At 47.1% G+C, this 18673-nt stretch overlaps 4 protein-coding genes across 9 annotated transcripts; 1 reads left to right on the top strand and 3 right to left on the bottom strand.

The window, feature by feature from the left end:
- Window positions 1-950: 950 nt before the first annotated feature.
- LOC106864906 (dynein light chain 1, cytoplasmic) lies at window positions 951-4159 on the bottom strand. Of its 2 annotated transcripts, none has more exons than XM_014894630.2 (3): window positions 4022-4159; window positions 3338-3475; window positions 951-1559 (listed from the first exon to the last, which is right to left on the bottom strand). In XM_014894630.2, the coding sequence occupies exons 2-3, from the start codon at window positions 3467-3469 to the stop codon at window positions 1422-1424; spliced, it is 270 nt and encodes an 89-aa protein (XP_014750116.1). In that variant the 5' UTR covers window positions 3470-3475; window positions 4022-4159; the 3' UTR covers window positions 951-1421. The 2 variants fall into 2 exon arrangements, with proteins under 2 accessions (XP_014750116.1, XP_088032039.1); XM_088175913.1 differs by lacking the exon at window positions 4022-4159 and adding an exon at window positions 3988-4007.
- Window positions 4160-5356: 1197 nt separating this feature from the next.
- On the top strand, window positions 5357-11113 carry COQ5 (coenzyme Q5, methyltransferase). Of its 2 annotated transcripts, none has more exons than XM_088175908.1 (7): window positions 5357-5547; window positions 6788-6937; window positions 7414-7638; window positions 8366-8472; window positions 9982-10070; window positions 10280-10391; window positions 10508-11113. In XM_088175908.1, the coding sequence occupies exons 1-7, from the start codon at window positions 5484-5486 to the stop codon at window positions 10607-10609; spliced, it is 849 nt and encodes a 282-aa protein (XP_088032034.1). In that variant the 5' UTR covers window positions 5357-5483; the 3' UTR covers window positions 10610-11113. The 2 variants fall into 2 exon arrangements, with proteins under 2 accessions (XP_088032034.1, XP_014750111.2); XM_014894625.2 differs by lacking the exon at window positions 5357-5547 and adding an exon at window positions 6266-6448.
- Window positions 11114-11231: 118 nt separating this feature from the next.
- Window positions 11232-13456, bottom strand: LOC106864773 (dynein light chain 1, cytoplasmic). Of its 3 annotated transcripts, none has more exons than XM_088175909.1 (3): window positions 13353-13456; window positions 12691-12828; window positions 11232-11614 (listed from the first exon to the last, which is right to left on the bottom strand). In XM_088175909.1, exons 2-3 carry the CDS (start codon window positions 12820-12822, stop codon window positions 11477-11479), a joined length of 270 nt encoding a protein of 89 aa, XP_088032035.1. In that variant the 5' UTR covers window positions 12823-12828; window positions 13353-13456; the 3' UTR covers window positions 11232-11476. The 3 variants fall into 3 exon arrangements, with proteins under 3 accessions (XP_088032035.1, XP_088032037.1, XP_088032036.1); XM_088175911.1 differs by having other exon boundaries at window positions 13304-13431; XM_088175910.1 differs by having other exon boundaries at window positions 13189-13398.
- Window positions 13457-16716: 3260 nt separating this feature from the next.
- GATC (glutamyl-tRNA amidotransferase subunit C) lies at window positions 16717-18647 on the bottom strand. Of its 2 annotated transcripts, none has more exons than XM_014894626.2 (4): window positions 18507-18647; window positions 18043-18209; window positions 17554-17657; window positions 16717-17173 (listed from the first exon to the last, which is right to left on the bottom strand). In XM_014894626.2, exons 1-4 carry the CDS (start codon window positions 18621-18623, stop codon window positions 17115-17117), a joined length of 447 nt encoding a protein of 148 aa, XP_014750112.2. In that variant the 5' UTR covers window positions 18624-18647; the 3' UTR covers window positions 16717-17114. The 2 variants fall into 2 exon arrangements, with proteins under 2 accessions (XP_014750112.2, XP_088032032.1); XM_088175906.1 differs by having other exon boundaries at window positions 18043-18206.
- Window positions 18648-18673: the final 26 nt, after the last annotated feature.

Below are 18673 nucleotides of genomic sequence, written 5' to 3'. Positions count from 1 at the left end.
ACACGTCACTATATAGTAGGATGTAGGACAGACAGACAGCCTTCAACCCAGGACAAGGGCCACTGTAGCTCCTACTTGTCTCTGACAGAGCACAGGCCTGTCTTACACAGCAGTCCTTGGTGACTTACGTCTTTAGCTCAGCATTCAGATGTTGTGGATTTCGAAAGAGATTTCTTTGAGATGATACTAGGCCCCAGAAAAAGTCCGAAGTACCACATGGCCACAGTATTCCACTTTTCCGAAGTGTTGTTCGCCCTTGAGGTCTGGTGTGGATAGTGTTCCATGAAAGGCTATTACAATCAAACATTTATACTCTTTATAATGATTTCTCTTTCAACTTCCCATTTCTCCACATTTCAAATGGATTGTGCAGAAGCTGCTGCTGCATTTCTGTGGGCATGTCTGAATCCTCTAGCACAGGTACCTGCTCATACATGTATCAAGCAGTGCAGAGGGTTTAGTTGCACAGGCAATCCCCTGCCAGACCCACCTCCAAGCAGCCCCATAGGTATTGTCATTCCCAGCGTGCCCTCACTGCCACTACTGTCACCGGGGAGCACTGGCTGGGTGTGGCAGGCAGGGGCACAGCTGGAGCAGCAGCAGCTCCAACACGTTAAGCACCGGCTCCCCAGGCAGGAGTGACACAAGCAATGCTGTCCCCACCGGGTTCTCACCGCCCCGGGGGCTCCCACTCCTCCCCAGCCCAGGCAGAGTGCAGCTGTTGTCCTTTGCTGCCGGGCCCGCAGGGGTGGCTCCACTCCACGCCCGGTAATGGCAATGAGTCACCGGCAGCCAAGGCTGGATCTGGATGAAGCCCAGGCACGATGGGACTCGCAGTTGTCTGCTGCAATGGGAACGCCGTGGGTCCCACACACAGCCCCGCACATCCCCTGAGGCAGCACTCCCCAGACACCACAACATCACAAATCAGCCAGAAAAAACAACCTGGCTGGGGTAGAATTTGGCTTTTATTCTCCAGCACACTTCTCCAGAGACAGCAGAAAAAAAGAAACAGCTCAGGTTTTGGGACAGCACATCCAGCAAAACAAAAAGGGGAAAATTATTTTATAAAAGTAAAATCAGAAGAGTAGGAGAAGTTTGGAATATAAAGAGCTAAACACTGTCAGTACTTGCATAGCACTAGCAGTAATTGGGAAATACAGTAGATGGCTATAAAACTCACAAAAGCAAAACTGCTCCAAAAGCTCTAGTAGCAAAGGAGGAGCCTTCTGGAAAAAAAATAAATACAAGGAAGACTTTTTTGGTACTTTTCCTTTTTATATCCACGATGTAATGTCATCTGTTACAACATAATCCCTGCCATCGCCCTTGAAGATCAAGGCCTGTGTCCTCAGGAAGGCTGCAGTAACTAGTCAGAGAGTCCTGTAACTGGATGCAAGTTTCAGTAACAGTCCATGGTTCTAACCAGACTTGAAAAGAAGAATAGCAACTTGGCCGAGGTAGAAGTAGATGAAGTGCTTGGTCTCATGAGTCACGTAGCTGCCAAAATTCCTTCCCACAATGCAGTGCCAAGTGGGATTGTATTTCTTGTCAAACTCCTGCAAAACAGATCACTACAAATTAAGAACTCTTCTAATAGGCATTCATTTTCTGAGTAAGGCAATCAGAGGAAGAACAGATGCTCTTAAGTACTAGGATTATTTTATTTACATCTTATTGTTCACCTGCTGCTTAGTCAGACACAAAAACCCCACAGCGCTTCCTAACTGAGCAGTAAGTTTAAAACATTACTTTCCTTCAACAAAAGTAGTCTTCTATTCCTGCATAATTCATACCATGATTAAATCTACAATTCTCAAGTAAAAGATGCACCATTAGGTTTGTACTCACAAAGCCATAATTTAGACTTCATTCTTTAGTAGCAGCACAGCTGCTAAACAGAAAATTCTCTGCCACGTGCTCTGTAACAACAATATGATCAATAAATCTAAGCAGTTGTGCTTTACATATTTTCAAACAAATGCTCTATAAATTCAGATATCCTTTGTTGCAACACTGGGAAAAGTATGAAACTCTCGTTTCAACTTTCATAGGTACTTTCTGTGTCTGGAGAAAATAAAAAAAAAAAAAAAAAAAAAAAAAAGCCTGTATTCTTGGTCATAGAAAACAAGTATTTCTCCAGCAGAAGCAACTATTCTGCATGGATGAATTACTTCTGATGTTAGAGAAGCTTCTCCACCCCAGGTATCCTGCATTTTAAAGCTACCTCCACCCCACGTGTCCTGGAGCAGAGCCTCAGGCTTTAAGTGGTACAGTGGCAAAACAGCTCCAGCTGGGTGCCTTCAGAAGGACCCGAACAAAGAAATTGCCAGGCAATTACACCCTCCCAATCTCAGCTCAGTTTCCCACCCTTCACAGTCCAGACCAAAAATAACATTAAGGTCTGTGGACTTCTTGCTCTTTTTTGGGTCTTTTCATTGTCTCTGGATGGTCTTTTTTATCTGTCATGTTTCTGCTGACAGTTCTTACTTCCTTATTTTCCAAGCTTGAACTAGCTCTTGAGATCCTTTTTCACAGTGTTAGATAAAAGTTAACATATCTATGTGAAAATTCACAGCTTGTGGCCTAAACCTTTATCAAATTTAGCTCCTAATGCAAGCAGTTAACGCCAGACAATTTCAGTCCAATCAGCCTTAACATTTCAACAGCTCTTCCACTCGGATCACTAACTTCTACTGACGCACTTTAATTTCTCCGTTCTCCTGAGCTGACAAAGCAGGAAATATAATCTGAACTAGATCTTCCTCATGTATTGTTAATCCTACATAAAGGACAACACAGATGTTACAAACAACAGATAATCAGTGCCACTAGGATTTTCTTTTGTGCTTATATCACTACATAAGGAGAGGTGTGATTACAGAGAATTGCAGAAAACTACTTTTCCCCTGCTATTTTTGATCCCACTGGCAAGAATTGTGAAAAGATCCTTAAGATTAAGTTAAATACAATTGAAACCAAGAAGAACAAGCTTCCTGTCAGAGGAAAACCTCAAGAGCTCAATAGAGTCCCTGTGTTTTATACCAGCTCATCAGTCCAGGGACTGTCAGGTGCCACTCTATCCTCACGTGGACAGCGGGACAGTAGCAAAAAAAAACCATAAGCACAAAGTACTGTAAGAAAAAAGCAGCGCCTAGAAAGGTCCACGTCAAGAGTGGGTAAAGGAACACATGGACATCAACCTAAAGAGAAAGTCCAACTTGATAATCTAGTGTCTCTAGAACTTGTTTTTCAAGCACTACTTGTCTAGCAGCATTCTCTTCAATTGATATTTCATGTGCATAAAGATATGAGCACATTACAAGCCAACATCTACCTTCTTTATGTGAGCAGCGATGTCCTTCTCAATGTTGTATTTCTCCAAGGCTTGAGTTGCACACTCCACAGCATCTTGCTGCATCTCTTCTGACATGTCCGCATTTTTGATCACTGCCTTTCGATCACTCATGATTACCTGCCGGGAGAAAAAAAAAGAAGGAAATTCAAAGTTGCAGAAGCACCTGCTGCCAAGCAGCCCCACAGGTATCGCCATTCCCAGCGCGCTCTCGGGCGCCGCGCGGTGTCCCCGCCGTGGCCGGGGAGCCCCGGCCGGGCACGGGCACGGCCCCGGGCACAGCCCGAGCAGCGGCGGCTCCAACGCCGGCTCACGTTCAGCGCCCGCTCTCCGGCCGGGAGCCACACGAGCACCGCCGCCCTCCCGGCCCTGCCCAGCCCCGCTCCAGCCCGGCAGCTCCGCCAGAGAGCGCGGCCGCTCCATCGCCCGGCCCGACGGCTCTTCCCTCCCCCGAGGAAGGAGAAGAAAGCCCGGCACGCACGGCCAAGGGCTCGGAGCCCCGTTTGGTTACAGGGAGATGCCAGGAATGCGGGAATACGGGAGGCGGCGGCCGAGGAAGAGCCCAGTCACCGGAGCTGCCCAGTCCCAAACTTCCCAAGCCGGACCCAGCCTCTCTCAGCAGCTGTCCCTACCCAAAACTCCAAGCTAGCAACGCTTTGCCCTCACCGTCGAGCGGACGCCGCAATATCGGCGCGGTGACGAACGCAGAGGAGGTGAGGATGCGGGACGGCGCGGAGCAACGCACGCACTCGGCTCCGCCGCCGCGGCTGTTTAACCGACCCGCGCGCTCCGGCGGCGCCTCCGAGCGCCCCCAGCCCCGCCCCCTCAGGCCCGACCGCCAGCTATTGGTCAACGCCACCATCACCCTGAGATCTTATTGGCCACGGTCCGGCGCTCTTGCAGGGTTTTGCCGCAGCAATTTCTTTCAGCCCGGCATGCCTTGCGGCCGTTCCCATGGAGACCGGCGGCCGCGGTGTTGCGCGGCGGGGCACGGCCTTGGGGCGGCCCCAGGGCCCCGCCGACCCAGCGCAGGCCAGGCCAGGCTGGTGGCTCTCAGGCCGTGCGCAGCCCTTCCTCGTCGCTTTGTTTTTTTCTTCACGGCTGAGCTGCTTGAACGCAGGAGAGAAGAAGGGGAAGGAATAACCCGAGCGCCGGTACAGGTTGGGGGCTGACCGGCTGGAAAGCGACTCTGCAGAGATGGAGCTCGGGGTCCTCATGGAAAACAAGCAGTCCCTGAGCCAGCAGTGTGCCTTGGGGGCCAAGAAAGGCAATGGAATCCTGGGGAGCATTAGGAAGAGCTTTGCCAGCAGGTCAGAGAGGTGATCCTGGCCCTCTGCTCAGCCCTCGTTAGGAGTATCTGGAATGCTGTGTCCAGTTGTGGGCTCCTCAGGACAAGAGAGACATAGTGGAGCTCCTGGAGCAGGTCCGATGGAGGGCAGCAGGGACGACTGAGAGACTGGAGTGTCTCTCCTGTTTGGGAAGGCTGAGGAAGCTGGGCCTGTTCAGCTTCGAGCAAGATAGCTGACAGGGGACCTCATTAATATGTATAAATATGTTAAAGGTAGGTGTCACAGGATATCAGGATCTTCTCAGTGGTGCTGAGAAATAGGACAAGAGGTAGACAACGGGCAGAAAGTGATGCACAGGAAGTTCCATCTGAGCATGAAGAACAACTTCACTGTGCACTGAAACAGGTTGCTCACAGGGGTGGTGGAGTCTACCTCAGTGGAGATATTCCAGAACTATTTGGACACAATCCTGTGCCATGTGCTCCGGGATGACCCTGCTGGAGCGTTGAACCATATGAGCCACAGTGGTCCCTTCCCTGACTCGTTGTGTGAGTCTGTGAATGCGGCTGGTCACTGGTGTCTGTGCAGTGTCCATGACTACAGCGTGAGAGGGACCCTCCCAGGCACTGCTCTGGTAGGCAAAGATCATCTGTCACTATAGCTGAGGCTGAGAAAAATACCCAACAAAACCAAGTATGATGCTTTGAAGGACATTCTGCTGCAAAGAACATGGAGTTTAAAAATATATGAGAAAAAAAGGAGAAAATCACGGTGTGGTCTGATGATGGTGCTAAAAGTCCCAATATGGCAGGAAGATCCTGGGTGAGGGAGCCCAGCTCATGCTCTGGGAATGCAGTCCCTGGGCTGGTTTTAACAGCATGATGTCATCTCTCCTGAGAATGGGTTAAGTTACTTCTTTGTATCTACAAAGCTGGCAGAACTCCTGGATGATTCAAATAATGTGATAAGCAGGGCAGGTTTTGGGGGGGGTGGGGGAAAGATTAAAAAAACCGGTTTCTAATGTGTCCTTATGCTCCTGACTGGAATCAAAGCACCTTTCACTGCTCCTTGCAATTCATCAAAACCCACAAACCCTCCCTCCTGTTCCCCACGAGGCTTCACTTTAAGTGAAGGAAACTACAAAATTAGAAATCTAAAGAATACTAAATAAAGTTAAAATAAAGAAAAGTTGAAGAAAACTATTTGCAAAATTTCTCAAGTACACATGAGGGTTGTGTTGGGTTTGGGTTTTGGGGGTTTTTTTTCCCCATCATGTTTGTCCTCCCAGCACAGCTTCCGTTGCACCGCGGAGCAGCGGTGGCAGCGGGGGGAGTTCCGTGACCGTGTCCGGCTGAAGCGGGGTCCCATTGGGCTGCGGAGAACGCGAGGCTCCCGGGCCCGTCCCCGGTGGGAGCAGACTCCGGGCGGAGCGCGGTTCCTGGGCCCGTCCCCGGTGGGAGCAGGCTCCGGGCGGAGCGCGGTTCCCGGGCCCGTCCCCGGTGGGAGCAGGCTCCGGGCGGAGCGCGGCTCCCGGGCCCGTTCCCGGTGGGAGCAGACTCCCGCGGAGCGCGGTTCCCGGGCCCGTCCCGGTGGGAGCAGACTCCCGCGGAGCACCGCCCCCGCCCCGCCGCTGCCCCCGCCCCGCCGCTGCCGAAGATGGCGGCAGTGCGGCTGTGCTGGTGCCGCTGCCGGGCGCTGCTGTCCCGGCCCGCCGGCGCTCTGCGGGCGCGCCGCGGCTTGGCCGCGGGGCCGGAGATGCACTTCGGCTTCCAGACCGTGACGGAGGAGGAGAGGAGGGAGAGAAGTGAGAGCGGCGGGAGAGGGCGGGCTGGGCCCGGAGCCGAGCTGGGCTCCCGGGCAGCCGGTGGTGGCTCTCCAGAGTGCTGGGGACGTGTCTGGGGCTGGGCCCTTGTTTGAGGCATTACCGGGAGTCTCGGTATCACTTGGGAAGGCTATGTTTCTCCAGAGACCTTTGTCAGGCAACAGGCTCAGTAACATTCAATATTTTTTGTAATGAGTTCCATGTGGTATCTTTCAGCTCCACACAGTGACAGACTTCCACAGGGCAATGAAGGACACGTTTTACTTAGACTTAAGCATTTGGAAGTAAATTGTATCTCATTGCCATGTCCTTTCTTTGCAGTTTATCAGGTCTTTGAAAATGTGGCCAAGAAATACGATGTAATGAATGATTCAATGACTCTAGGAATTCATCGGGTGTGGAAAGATATCTTCGTGCATAAAATGAACCCTTGCCCAGGAACAGTCCTCCTTGATGTTGCTGGGGGAACAGGTAAATAATTTTGGTGAGTTCCACATGACAATGCCACACTGTTTTTCAGCTGTTTGAGTCTGCTCAAAATTACATTGCCCGCTGGGTTTTTTTTTTTTTCACCCTTACCTCCCTGTCTTTAAAACTGGTGAAGCATCTACTTCACCTTCCCAGAGAAGGGTCGGTTGAGAACTAATATCTTTGTGTTTTGTAATATCTTGCTTTAAGGGTCTGAAAGTGTTAGTCCTGCCATGATATGTTATGGAAAACTGTGAATTTGCAGAATATCATGGACTTTCTGATTTTAATAAGTTCCCTTTTTGTCTGTATAGATGTACAAACTTTTTGTGGCTGTACAGTGTGTCTGAGGGGGTATTTTTATAAATGTATGTGAAAAAGAGAAAGTAAGTCTGCTGGATGTTCAAAGCCTTATGTTTCAACTTCTTGAAGTCAGAAAAGATTCCAAAATGTGTATCTTTCCTTTAAAACAACTGCAGGTGACATCGCCTTTCGATTCATTAATTATGTTCGCTCTGTACGAAAACGCCAGCTCCAGAGGAAGCTCAAGCACCATCAGAATTTGTCATGGCAGGAAATTTTTGAGAGTTACCAGAAAGATGAATTTAACTCACTAGGGGATTCCCAAGTGGTGGTCTGTGACATCAACAGAGAAATGTTAAAAGTTGGGAAGCAGAAAGCACAGCATCTTGGCTACTCTGAAGGTACATAATGCATTGTACAGTGGCACTAACATTCCTGATAGCAAAAAATTGTAAGGGGCAGAGGTTTTTTCACTGTTTCTCTGTGGACATTCACCAAGAGTGGGAGCTGTGCATGGGGAAAAGGAGCATGGGTTACATAGTCAGTGATTCTGCATTTTGTCTGCTTGTCAATAACATGGAGCTCCACATGTCTATCCTCACAGATAGACATGGTCTTGATCCTTTGGGGACTAGGAAGCAGCACAGCTGCAACTGCATCACATACTGATAGTCCTGGTGGAGAGAGTGTAGCTTTTCAGGATCCTCAACCTGTGGAAGCTTTCTAGCAAAATGTGTTAAACATTTTGGTGATTGCTGCATGGCAAGATGTTAGTAATTGTCTGTAGCTACACTTTCGAGCAGAGATTCTCTTTTTACAACTTGGCCACGAAGAAATAGCAGCCAACAGTGCTTTCCACTATGATGCAAGTTCTGGGTAAAATCTTTGTGGGACATACACATTATGTGTATGTGCAGAACAGTGTTTTGACTGATCTGCAAAATTAACTACTCTGTCTTGAAAGATTCATGAGTATAGGCCAAGATGTCTTTCCTGCAGCAAAACTGCAAAATGGAAACATTTGTTTTCAATATCACTTTAAAAATAATGAATTCCTTCTAGAATGGGTAAGTTCTAGCCTTTCTGGAGCAGTCTGAGTTCAGTCCTGTGGCTTGTCTTTCACTGCAGGCTTGTCTTGGGTACTTGGCAATGCTGAAGAGTTGCCCTTTGATGATGATAAGTTTGATGTTTACACAATTGCCTTTGGAATCCGAAATGTAACTCGTATTGATTTGGTAAGTTACTATACTATATCCTGACATGGGGTCCTTATGACTTTTTATTCTACAAAAGAAGCAAAGTAGGAGCTCCTTTGGATAAAGGAAGATCCTAGTCTACTCTTGAAACATTGAAAATAAGTGGTATGTAATATGTAATTTCTTTGAATGGAAAATGCAATTAAATGCCCCACCTTTGTCATAAAAAGATAGATTTATACCAGTTGCACCCAATCCTTCCAGCTTGGCAAGCCCCACAGTCTCTTCCTAAGGCAAAGGGCTGGATGCTGCAGTCATTCCCCACCTTCTTCTGACCTATGGCATGGCTGGATCTACACATGCACAGGGCAGTCAGTCTGCCTATCTCAAATCTTCCTGCAGCACCTGATCCCACCAACAGTGTGTCCAATTCTTCCTGTCCCCTTCTGTTTCCCTGCCTGAGCCAACAGAACTACCAGAGTGGGGAGGAGGCTGCTGCCCCCACTGCTGTTGTTCAGCCCACTTCTGCTGAGTGTCTTCACACTGGCTGGTGGCAGAGCTCCCTGTAAAAAAAAACAAGTATGATTTTAATTAGAATAAGTAGTACTCTTTGTTCTAAACTGTCTCTGTCCTTTGAGAAGCACTGGCTGTGGTGGTGGTGACACCTGTCTGGATTGTATTGCACTAGTTGTCTGTTTTGGAGGAGTCTGTTACAACACTGGCAGAGCCCTGTGGAAGGTGAGGCATTTGGATCCAAACCACCTTGAACCATATGCCTTTGAACTTAATGTGCATGGCTTTTCCTGGTGCTTTGTCTGCAGCCTTCCAAAGCACAGGCTCTTTGCCTTCATGCATACAGCAGTCTGGTAGCAGAGCTCCCTGGAGACCTGATACCAAACACAGCCAAGCTGCCAATACTTCTGCAGAGCTCCTGTGTAGTGTTTGTATTTTATCCCATAGGAATAGGACAGTTGAAATCAAGCAGATGTACAACCTTCAGAGGTTCTGGAAAGCCAAAGATTTTCTTCTTTCTCTTTCCTTCCTGTTCTTACACATTGCTCATCCGAAATCCTCATCAGTATCATTCCTTCTTTGAACCTTTGGGTGTGCCTCACAGTAAAATCTTTTCTTTTGATTTAAAAAACAATTATCATGCCCGTTTTTGATTTTCAGTTTTTTGTAGCTGAGTCACCTCCTCCCTTTTGTGTTTGGTCTGTAATTACAAGAGCTCTGCCAGCAAACTTTCATCAACTGCAAACAGGGAAAGAAAAGAGAACTGCAAACCCGACATCACAGTTTTGACACAAAGCCTTGTAAAAATCTATTTATGTTACAGCAGGAGTATTTGTGGTTTGGGTTTGTGGCACATTTGGGGTTTTTTTTTTAACTTGTCTTGGGATGCTTCTCTACAGTAAATATTTGAGATTGCCAATCAGGATACTCTTCATTCCCCTCAGTTCATCAGACTTGCATGATAATATCACATGGCATGAGAATAGGCAGGTGCTGTTCTACAGAAGCAAACTTATCACATCTGCTTTGTCTCAGGCACTTCAAGAGGCCTATCGTGTGCTGAAGCCAGGAGGAAGATTTCTCTGCCTTGAATTTAGTCACGTCAGCAACCCTCTTCTTTCCAGGTAGGAGCATGGTGATGCATTATGCCATGGCACAAGGTTCTCTTGTTTGTACTCAGACAGAATAAGAGGTGGAGACGTTGGAGACAACATCTTGGTGCACTTTTAAAGTCATCTACAGACTGCATAGCATAGTGGCACAGAGACCAGCTTGTGTTGGAGAGGGTTTAAATTTGTTTCTATTAATCTGTATTTACCATCTTTCTGTGCAGGCTCTATGATCTCTACAGTTTCCAGGTTATCCCTGTTCTGGGTGAGGTTATTGCTGGTGACTGGAGGTCTTACCAATATCTTGTGGAGAGCATCCGACAGTTCCCCCCTCAGGTAAGGCAGGGTTTCCCCAAATTCACCAACACACAAAACACAATTCCAGCACAATCTTGTGGCCAGCTGGTTTACAGGCCTCCAGGTTGTTAATAATTATAGCACTTATTTTTCAGGAGGAGCTGAAGGCAATGATAGAAGATGCAGGCTTTTTCAAAGTGGATTATGAGAATTTAAACTTTGGCATTGTTGCCATTCACTCAGGTTTCAAACTGTGAGTCCGTAACAAAACACCAAAAGTGTAATTTTCATGAGGGATATGAAAGCTGTGGAATTTTCACGGTATCAGGAGGAGTTCTAAGAACTGGTGGAGCAGATGCTTGCTCAGCAGCCAGACTCAGAAGAATACAAGTTGCCTCTCCCCACCAAGAAACCTGTGGAGTCACCTCAGTGGTGTTTCTTACACTTGCATTTCCCTTCAAGTGTAAAGGATATGACCAAAACTGAGCAATGCTAACAAGTGAAGCAAGTTGGCAGTGGGTGTGGATAATAATAGACTGATTAATCTCCAAATAAGATGCCTTTTTACTAAGCTTTAAAGAGGATATTATACTTGTGAGAAGTAACTTGGATTTATGAAGTAACTGTGGACTTTTATTAAGGTGTTACTATCTTTGTCAGGTGAAGTTTAAAGATTTTTTCCCATGACTCCCTTACTTCTTTCAAAGGCATGGAAAGCTTATGAAATAAAAGGGCTCTGCGGCAACTTTTTTCCACTTAAATCAATCTTGTAAGAAGGTTTCCTAAAAAAGGATGGATTTGGGGTGTGGGAAAAGAGGTGGGAATATTCATCCTTCATTCACACGGCAATAAAGAGGGTAGTGCAAGAGGGCAAAGGGATAAACTTGTTCCAACGGTTTTATTAGCAAAGAAGCCATCTTCTGAAGGAAAATAAATACAAGGAAGACATTTTTGCTTTTCTATATAGCCACAATGAAAATACTAGCAGCTACAGCAAAATCCCTGACCATTAACAATACAACAAAACACCTGAAGATCAAGATGTGTTTCCTCAGGAAGGCTGAAGGTGGGAATCAGTGTGCAGTCCTGTACCCAGGTGCAAGTTTCAGTAACAGTCCATGGTTCTAACCAGACTTGAAAAGAAGAATAGCAACTTGGCCGAGGTAGAAGTAGATGAAGTGCTTGGTCTCATGAGTCACGTAGCTGCCAAAGTTCCTTCCCACAATGCAGTGCCACGTGGGATTGTATTTCTTGTCAAATTCCTACAGAATAGAGAATTAGAAAGTCAGCGTTTTCATGGTAATTATACTAATATTGTCTAACAGTTGGGGAGTTTTTTTTGGCAATGATTTGTCACTTGTTAACAAGTATCACTTTTGGAAGAAGGCAATTAAGGAGCAGCATGTGCTCTTAAGCACAAGGATCATCTGTCACTTTATAACTCATCTGCTGCTTAGTCATAGAAAAAAAAAAAGGTGTTTTGAAGCAGAGCAGGAATAAGCTTAAAACATATGTTTGGGGAGATTACTTTTCCCCTAAAGTCATGCCATGATCTCAGCCAATAACTTCTAAGAATTTGTCTGCTTGTTCTGAATCTCCAACGAAAATGGTATTTTGATTTCATCAGCTATTTTTCGCAATAAGGATGCTGAAAGGACACTTGATGGAAAATTCTCTGCCACATCCCTGACACCTGGTCATGAGATGATGATGTGACACGCTGCTGGCAGGAGCCTGCTACAAATAAACTCCTGTGTAAGGTCTACAGCAAACAAACCCATGCAGTCAGTGGATTTTACTGCAGCACCTAACAGCTGTCAGCTGAAGAGATTCTTGTGAGGACATGGAAGTTTCTGTTCTGCTCAACCAAACCCTTTAGCTCCTTGCAGCTCAGTCAGGTTCCCAGTAGGAGTCAAGAGAGAAAATGTGATGAACAGTAAGCTATGAACCATCTGTTCAGCATTAGCATGAACAGCTTGTCTTAAATGTGGTGGGAAAGAAAAAAAACCAAACCCACTTATTACATGGTCTGCAAACCACCACTCTTTAAATAGGCTGCACAGAGCCCGTGTCTTGTACCAGCTCATCAGTCACAGGGACAGTCAGGTGCCACTCTCTGCTCAGCTGGATAATGAGACAGTGGCAGAAAAGGTGTAAGGCATAAGAGAAAAGCAGAAGGACCTAGCAAGGTCCACATAAAGGGTGTGGAAAGGAACAGAAAGAGAGAAAGTCTGACTGGATTATCTAGTGCCTCTATAACTCGTTTCTCTAGAGCTGCTTGCCTAGCAGCGTTCTTCCCAATTGATTTTTCATGAGCACATTACGACCCAACATCTACCTTCTTTATGTGAGCAGCGATGTCCTTCTCAATGTTGTATTTCTCCAAGGCTTGAGTTGCACACTCCACCGAGTCTTGCTGCATCTCTTCTGACATGTCCGCATTTTTGATCACTGCCTTTCGATCACTCATGATTACCTGCCGGGAGAAAAAAAAGAAGGAAATTCAAAGTTGCAGAAGCATCTGCTGCCAAGCAGCCCCACAGGTATCGCCATTCCCAGCGCGCTCTCGGGCGCCGCGCGGTGTCCCCGCCGTGGCCGGGGAGCCCCGGCCGGGCACGGGCACGGCCCCGGGCACAGCCCGAGCAGCGGCGGCTCCAACGCCGGCTCACGTTCAGCGCCCGCTCTCCGGCCGGGAGCCACACGAGCACCGCCGCCCTCCCGGCCCTGCCCAGCCCCGCTCCAGCCCGGCAGCTCCGCCAGAGAGCGCGGCCGCTCCATCGCCCGGCCCGACGGCTCTTCCCTCCCCCGAGGAAGGTGAAGAAAGCCCGGCACGCACGGCCAAGTGCTCGGAGCCCCGCCTGGCTACAGCGTGCCGCTGGCAGCTGCTGGAAATACGGGAAAACCGGAGGCGGCGGCCGGGGAAGCCGCCGGGACACGCGGGGTGCCGGTACCGGGATGGCCGAGTCTCTCTCTGGGGGCCGCCCGCGCCCCGTCGCTCACCGTTCGAGCGCTGCGGGACTGGCGCGCTGCAGAGCTGAGGGCGCTGCGCTCTGGTCCGTGCGCGCCTCGCAGCGCCTCTGCCCCGCCCCCTGAGCGCCGGCCGCCCCCCTTGGCCACCGGCACCGCCTCCCGGGCGCCCATTGGCCAGCGCTGTCTGTCCCCGAACGCCCATTGGCTGCGGCGCGGCACCCGGCAGGGTTTTACTGCAGCGTTGTCTTGCGGCCCGGGATGCCCCGCGCCGCGTCCGTTCCCATGGCGACCGGCGGGATGCGGGGAGGTATCGGGAGCACAGGGCGCATGGTTTGGGATGGTCACGTAGATTTGAGCTGTGTATGGAAAGCTTCCAGTCCTGACTCCCGTGCTACTGGTCTGCTGCGCCACGGAAGGTTTAGGTTGGACATTTAGGAGGAATTTCTTCAAAGAAAGGGTGATTGCTGCCCAGGGAGGTAGTGGTGTCACTGTCCTGGAGGTGTTTAAGGAAAGACTGGACATGACATTGAGTGCCGTGGTCTGGTAGACATGGTGGTGTCCGGTCACCAATTGGACTCGATGATCTCAGAAGTCTTTTCCAATCTAATTCTGTGATTCTGTGTGGCATCATGGAGTGATCCTGGGTAAAAAACTTCCTCCAAGGCATTCTAAAATGTCCACCAGCTTCTGTCAAACACCCTTCTGTAGTTGATATGTGGGCCCCAAAACCCATTTTATTACTTGCCCCAGCCTAGATCATATAGATACTGAGTTATCCAATAATCTCTGCAACAGACTTTGTTTCTCTTTGGAACATGCTTTTGTTGGGAACAGCCCTTTCAATAGTACGTGATATTACTGAAAGAATACTGGGATATTATCTGGGGCAGCTGTTTCAGTAATATGCCCTTTACTGAGAGTGAAGCCCACCCATGTCCAAGGAAGGAGTTCCACAGCTTGTGAATGGCACTTGATCACCTATCCTGTTGACTTGTCTGTTTTCAGATGTGTTTTTTCAAGTCACACTAAGTGACCTCTGATAGAAAGCTCTGTCCCATATTTACCAGGTAGGATCAAGTCAGCTGAAAACTTTGTTCCTTTAGTGAACCAAATCTATTAGACTTTTATACCATCTTTTGCAGACCTTGCTATTTTTGCAACTCTTGCCTTTTTTTGTTTGTGTTTGGTTTGGGGGTTGTTTGGTTGGTTGGTTGGGTTGGTTTTGTTTTGGTTGGTTTTTTTTTTTTTTGTTTAAATTAAGCAAGATGTTTTGGTAGCTCCTCAGTGCTCTGTTTGCTTAGTTTCACTCTCCCTGGGGCACTTTCTGCTTACACTCTTGTCAGCAGATAGAACACTGTCGTTGAGTCTTCCACACTTCAGTGATCTGTTAATAACAGGACTGAACCATGTCTACAGCAAACAGCACAGGAAGACTTAAAAGAGGTTTTCAAATACTGGCTGGTAGGACTCCTATTTCCTTGTAGAATTTTTTCAAAAACCCACCTCAAGAGCAGTCATTCACCTCACTTGAAATGTAAACATTTTGCATATTCATACAGCATAGTTTCCTGCTCAGAGTCATGCAGCGCAAAAGCAGCGTAACTGCAAGCAACTCTTTGCTTTTGGAAACTCTAAGGCAACCTCAAAAGAATATACTGCCCCCAGAAATACTGAAACTGCATAATGTAACACTTTTGTCACTCTAGAATATCTCAGGAATAACTCCTGACTCCCGGGTTTTAGCATTCTAATTAGAGATACAGTTCACAACTTTACTTGTGTGCTAGAAACATGAAGAAGTTTTGAGTGGTCTTGAGGCCAAAGTAAGGAATTAATTTCCAGAACTCTGTTCAGTATCTGCAGCATTTGCAGTAGCTCTTTGAGTACTGGACAGTTTTGTGCTGACAGAATGGAACCATTTAACAATCTTCCAAATGCTTCCACTGAACTTCAGAAACGCCCATGAATCTCTGAGGAGGTGGTTGTGTTTGGTAGCTGCAGGCAAATTTCTCTGCATTTATTAAGAAATGGTTTGCTGAAGGAACAATTGTGATGACGACTGCAGGAAATGTCAGTGTGGGTGAGATACATGCTGTTAATGAGAAACATTAAAGCCTGAGATACATTAGAGTCCTACTAGTTAATCAAGAATATGTAAGTACAGTTTCCTTCAGGACAGAACTGCAGGGAAAGGCAGAACAAACAAATACAGGAGATGATAGCTGGGGCAGAGGAGGTGCTGAAGAAAACAGGGTAATGGATAAGGCATCTCATGAGATTCCTCTCCCAGATGGACGTTAGACTGTAAGCACTTTTCGTGAGATGGTTTTTTTTTTACTCTGTGTTGCACAACCTATCATTGTATGAACAGAGATTTTTTCCTGGGGCTCCTAGTTAATACCAAAACATAAAATAAACATTATTAGCAAAAAAACAACTTCCATTTTCTTGCCACAAAAGTGAAGAAATCTCTACATTGAAATTTTCTTTGTAAACCTGGGATTTTTATGCAAGGGCTTCCAATCCAATTTTATATCCACAGGTTTGTGGTGGTAGAAAAATGTCAGCAGGTCCAAGTGAGGTTATCTCCATGGTCTCCAGAGAAACTGGATCCATTTGCTGAGTCCTGCAGTGAATACAGGTGAACAGCACATGAGGAATGTCTCTCCCTCTCTCAAAGTGCAGCCAGGGCCCAGTGGGGCTCAGCACCACAGTGTTAGACCCACTGAGAGGCTGACATGCCCTGCCCCACAGGCAGCTCATCTGCCCTCTGTAAGCTTTTCTTTTTGGTGGTTGCAGGTGTCTGAGTCAAGGTTGTAATTCCCCTTATTCGTGGTGAAGTTCCATCAAACCCCTTCATTAAGGAGATGTGTATTTTCCACTTTAAATGCAGTTTGTGCTACAGGGAACAAGCATCAGGCAGTCTGTTCTCTCACTGGAGTGTGTGGGAGTAGCACTGAACTGGCAGTTTTAAGTTTAGCTGCATTGGGAATGTGGGATCATCTTGTAAAAATCGTTGGTTTAGTTGTTGCCTTCAAATAGTTACTTGATGCTATTTTTGTGTTAAAAGCTCCTGCAGCCATGCAGTTCCCTCTCAAATTCCTCTTTTCTGTGTAACATTCTCTTTGATGGTCAAAGAGGAAGCCAAAATGGATAGATCAAGGGAGGACTTCTCAAAGTGGGAATTACCTGATATTATGATTGTGGTATTAATCATATTCATTGATTGATGGATACTTCAAAGTCTTTCCTTATTCTGATGTATATATGCATCATAAACTACTTATAGCCTGAGCTTGTTTATTTGTAAAACTTCAGCATTTGCAGGGTCTGAATCTTGACAAGTCTGAGACTAAAGCAATAATACAGTGTTACAGCTTTGCAGAGGATTGGATTAGTGGTGTTAAATACAGGCTTTATTTCAATACTCTTGAAATAATTCAAGTTTGATAGTAATTACATGTTTTAGGCATCTATGTGAGTATATTATGGATGCTTAAACAAATAATAAATTAATTGTACAATTAAGAGTGGGACAAGGGTTTGCTCTCACCTCCAGACAGCAAATTCACTTTGCCAAATAAAAGCACTAAGGTCATCTGCCATGCTGCCATCCAGCTTCAAAGACATTGACTGTTTCAGCAGCACTACTAAACTTTTACACCTTCTTTCTTCTGACTTGCAAGTGCTCTTCTTTTGACCAAAATACATGCCAGGGTGTTTCAGCTGTCACTGCGCAAAACTTTGTTTTCTCCAAATAAAATACTGGAAGGGCATTTGGGCTCTGGGCTGTCACTTAGAGTCCTGCAGGTAAGTGTTTCGTCCTTGCAGCTTTTCTAAAGGGATGTTACCTGAGAGAAAACAAAAAAACAAGATGTGTGAGGCCAGCAGTAAGTTACCTTGTGGGCAGGACACCCTGGCATGGAAGTGTTTCTCCAGTTTACTCCATGTACAGACTGCCTAAATATCCCGAGAAAGCCAGGAAAGTAAGACCTGTCTGACTTCCTGTAAGGAATTTCTCAACATGTGCAGTAACTTCAGAGTCAGGTCAGGCTCTGTACTGCTTCTGGACCAATAAACTACACATTGTTTTACACAGATGGCTACAGTAATGTCTTTTACTATTCCCTATTATTGACTAGTATTTCTGAAAGTAAATGCAGCTATGGCAGGTTATTTTCTTCAGGTTAATTCAGGCGAGATTAAGAGATTTTTGTAAGCAAGTCAATACCTGGTGGAGCTACAAAATACTCCTCTACTATCTCTCTGGCATTTTCCAGCAGCTCTTTGGTGCAGTTGCCTTCTGTCACATCATCTTCTCTGAGATACAGACACCTGAAGGACAAAGATTACTGGTTGTCTTTAAGCTATTCTGTGAATATGAAGTAGGAAGGGTGGATTATCTCTAAATCTGGTTTTGGTCTCTTAAATAAACACTGAGACAAATACTGGAACATTTTGAAGCACCCAAGAATGCCACTTGCAGGGATTTGGGGAGCAGTGTGACAATTAAGACAGATGAAAGAACTCAAGTTCACCTTTGCTTTGCTCACACATAAAAATCACATGTGCCAATGACAACTTTCTCCCACACAAAACCACAGGAAGACATTTGGAGCAAAGGGGCCACACGCATTGTGATTCCCAGGGAAAAAAATGGTCACAAAAGCGAACATTTTGGTGCAGTAACAGATAAAAGGAGGCTGCTCTGATTCACCACCTGTCCTCCAGCACTGAATCCATCGGTTCCACGCCGTCAGTGTTTACTTCATGAAGCTGATCAGCAAACTGGATCGCTTTCTGCAGCCGCTCCACGCCCTCGGAATCCCGGAAATCCACCAGGGCCAGGTGCTCCAAGTGGTCCAGCACTTCTACCGACACTTTCTGCTGTACAAAAGCATCAGTACAGACAAAAAAAGTAAAAAATCAACACGTTTAATAGTGCTGCTTTCTTTTAATTAGAAACTTGCTACACGTCAAAAACAGAGTTTACAAAGAATCCTAAAATCGTTAAGGCTGGAAAAGACTTTTAAGGTCATCAAATCCAAGCCACCGGTAGGGATACGCAGATTGCTGTCACTTTCTTGGGAAATTCATTGGTGTTTTATCCTGTTCCCGCTGTCCCAGCTCGTGAGTGGCGGAGCGGCTGCGCGGCGGTACCGGGGGCGGTACCGGGGGCGGTACCTGGGGCGATGTCTGAGGCCGGTGCCCGCTGTGCCGGTGCCCGCTGTCCCGGCTTGCCGGGCCCCGCGGGGGGACCCGCCCGGCACGGAGCAACCGCGCGAGGGACAGCACGCGCATCGCGCCTCCGCCGCCTGACGTCACATCCCCGCGCGTGACGCCGCCGGCGC

Source organism: Sturnus vulgaris, chromosome 19 (assembly GCF_052056855.1).
Source record: "Sturnus vulgaris isolate bStuVul1 chromosome 19, bStuVul1.hap1, whole genome shotgun sequence".
Classification (NCBI taxonomy): Eukaryota; Metazoa; Chordata; class Aves; order Passeriformes; family Sturnidae; genus Sturnus; species Sturnus vulgaris.
This window is presented reverse-complemented; position numbering and strand designations above follow the sequence as displayed.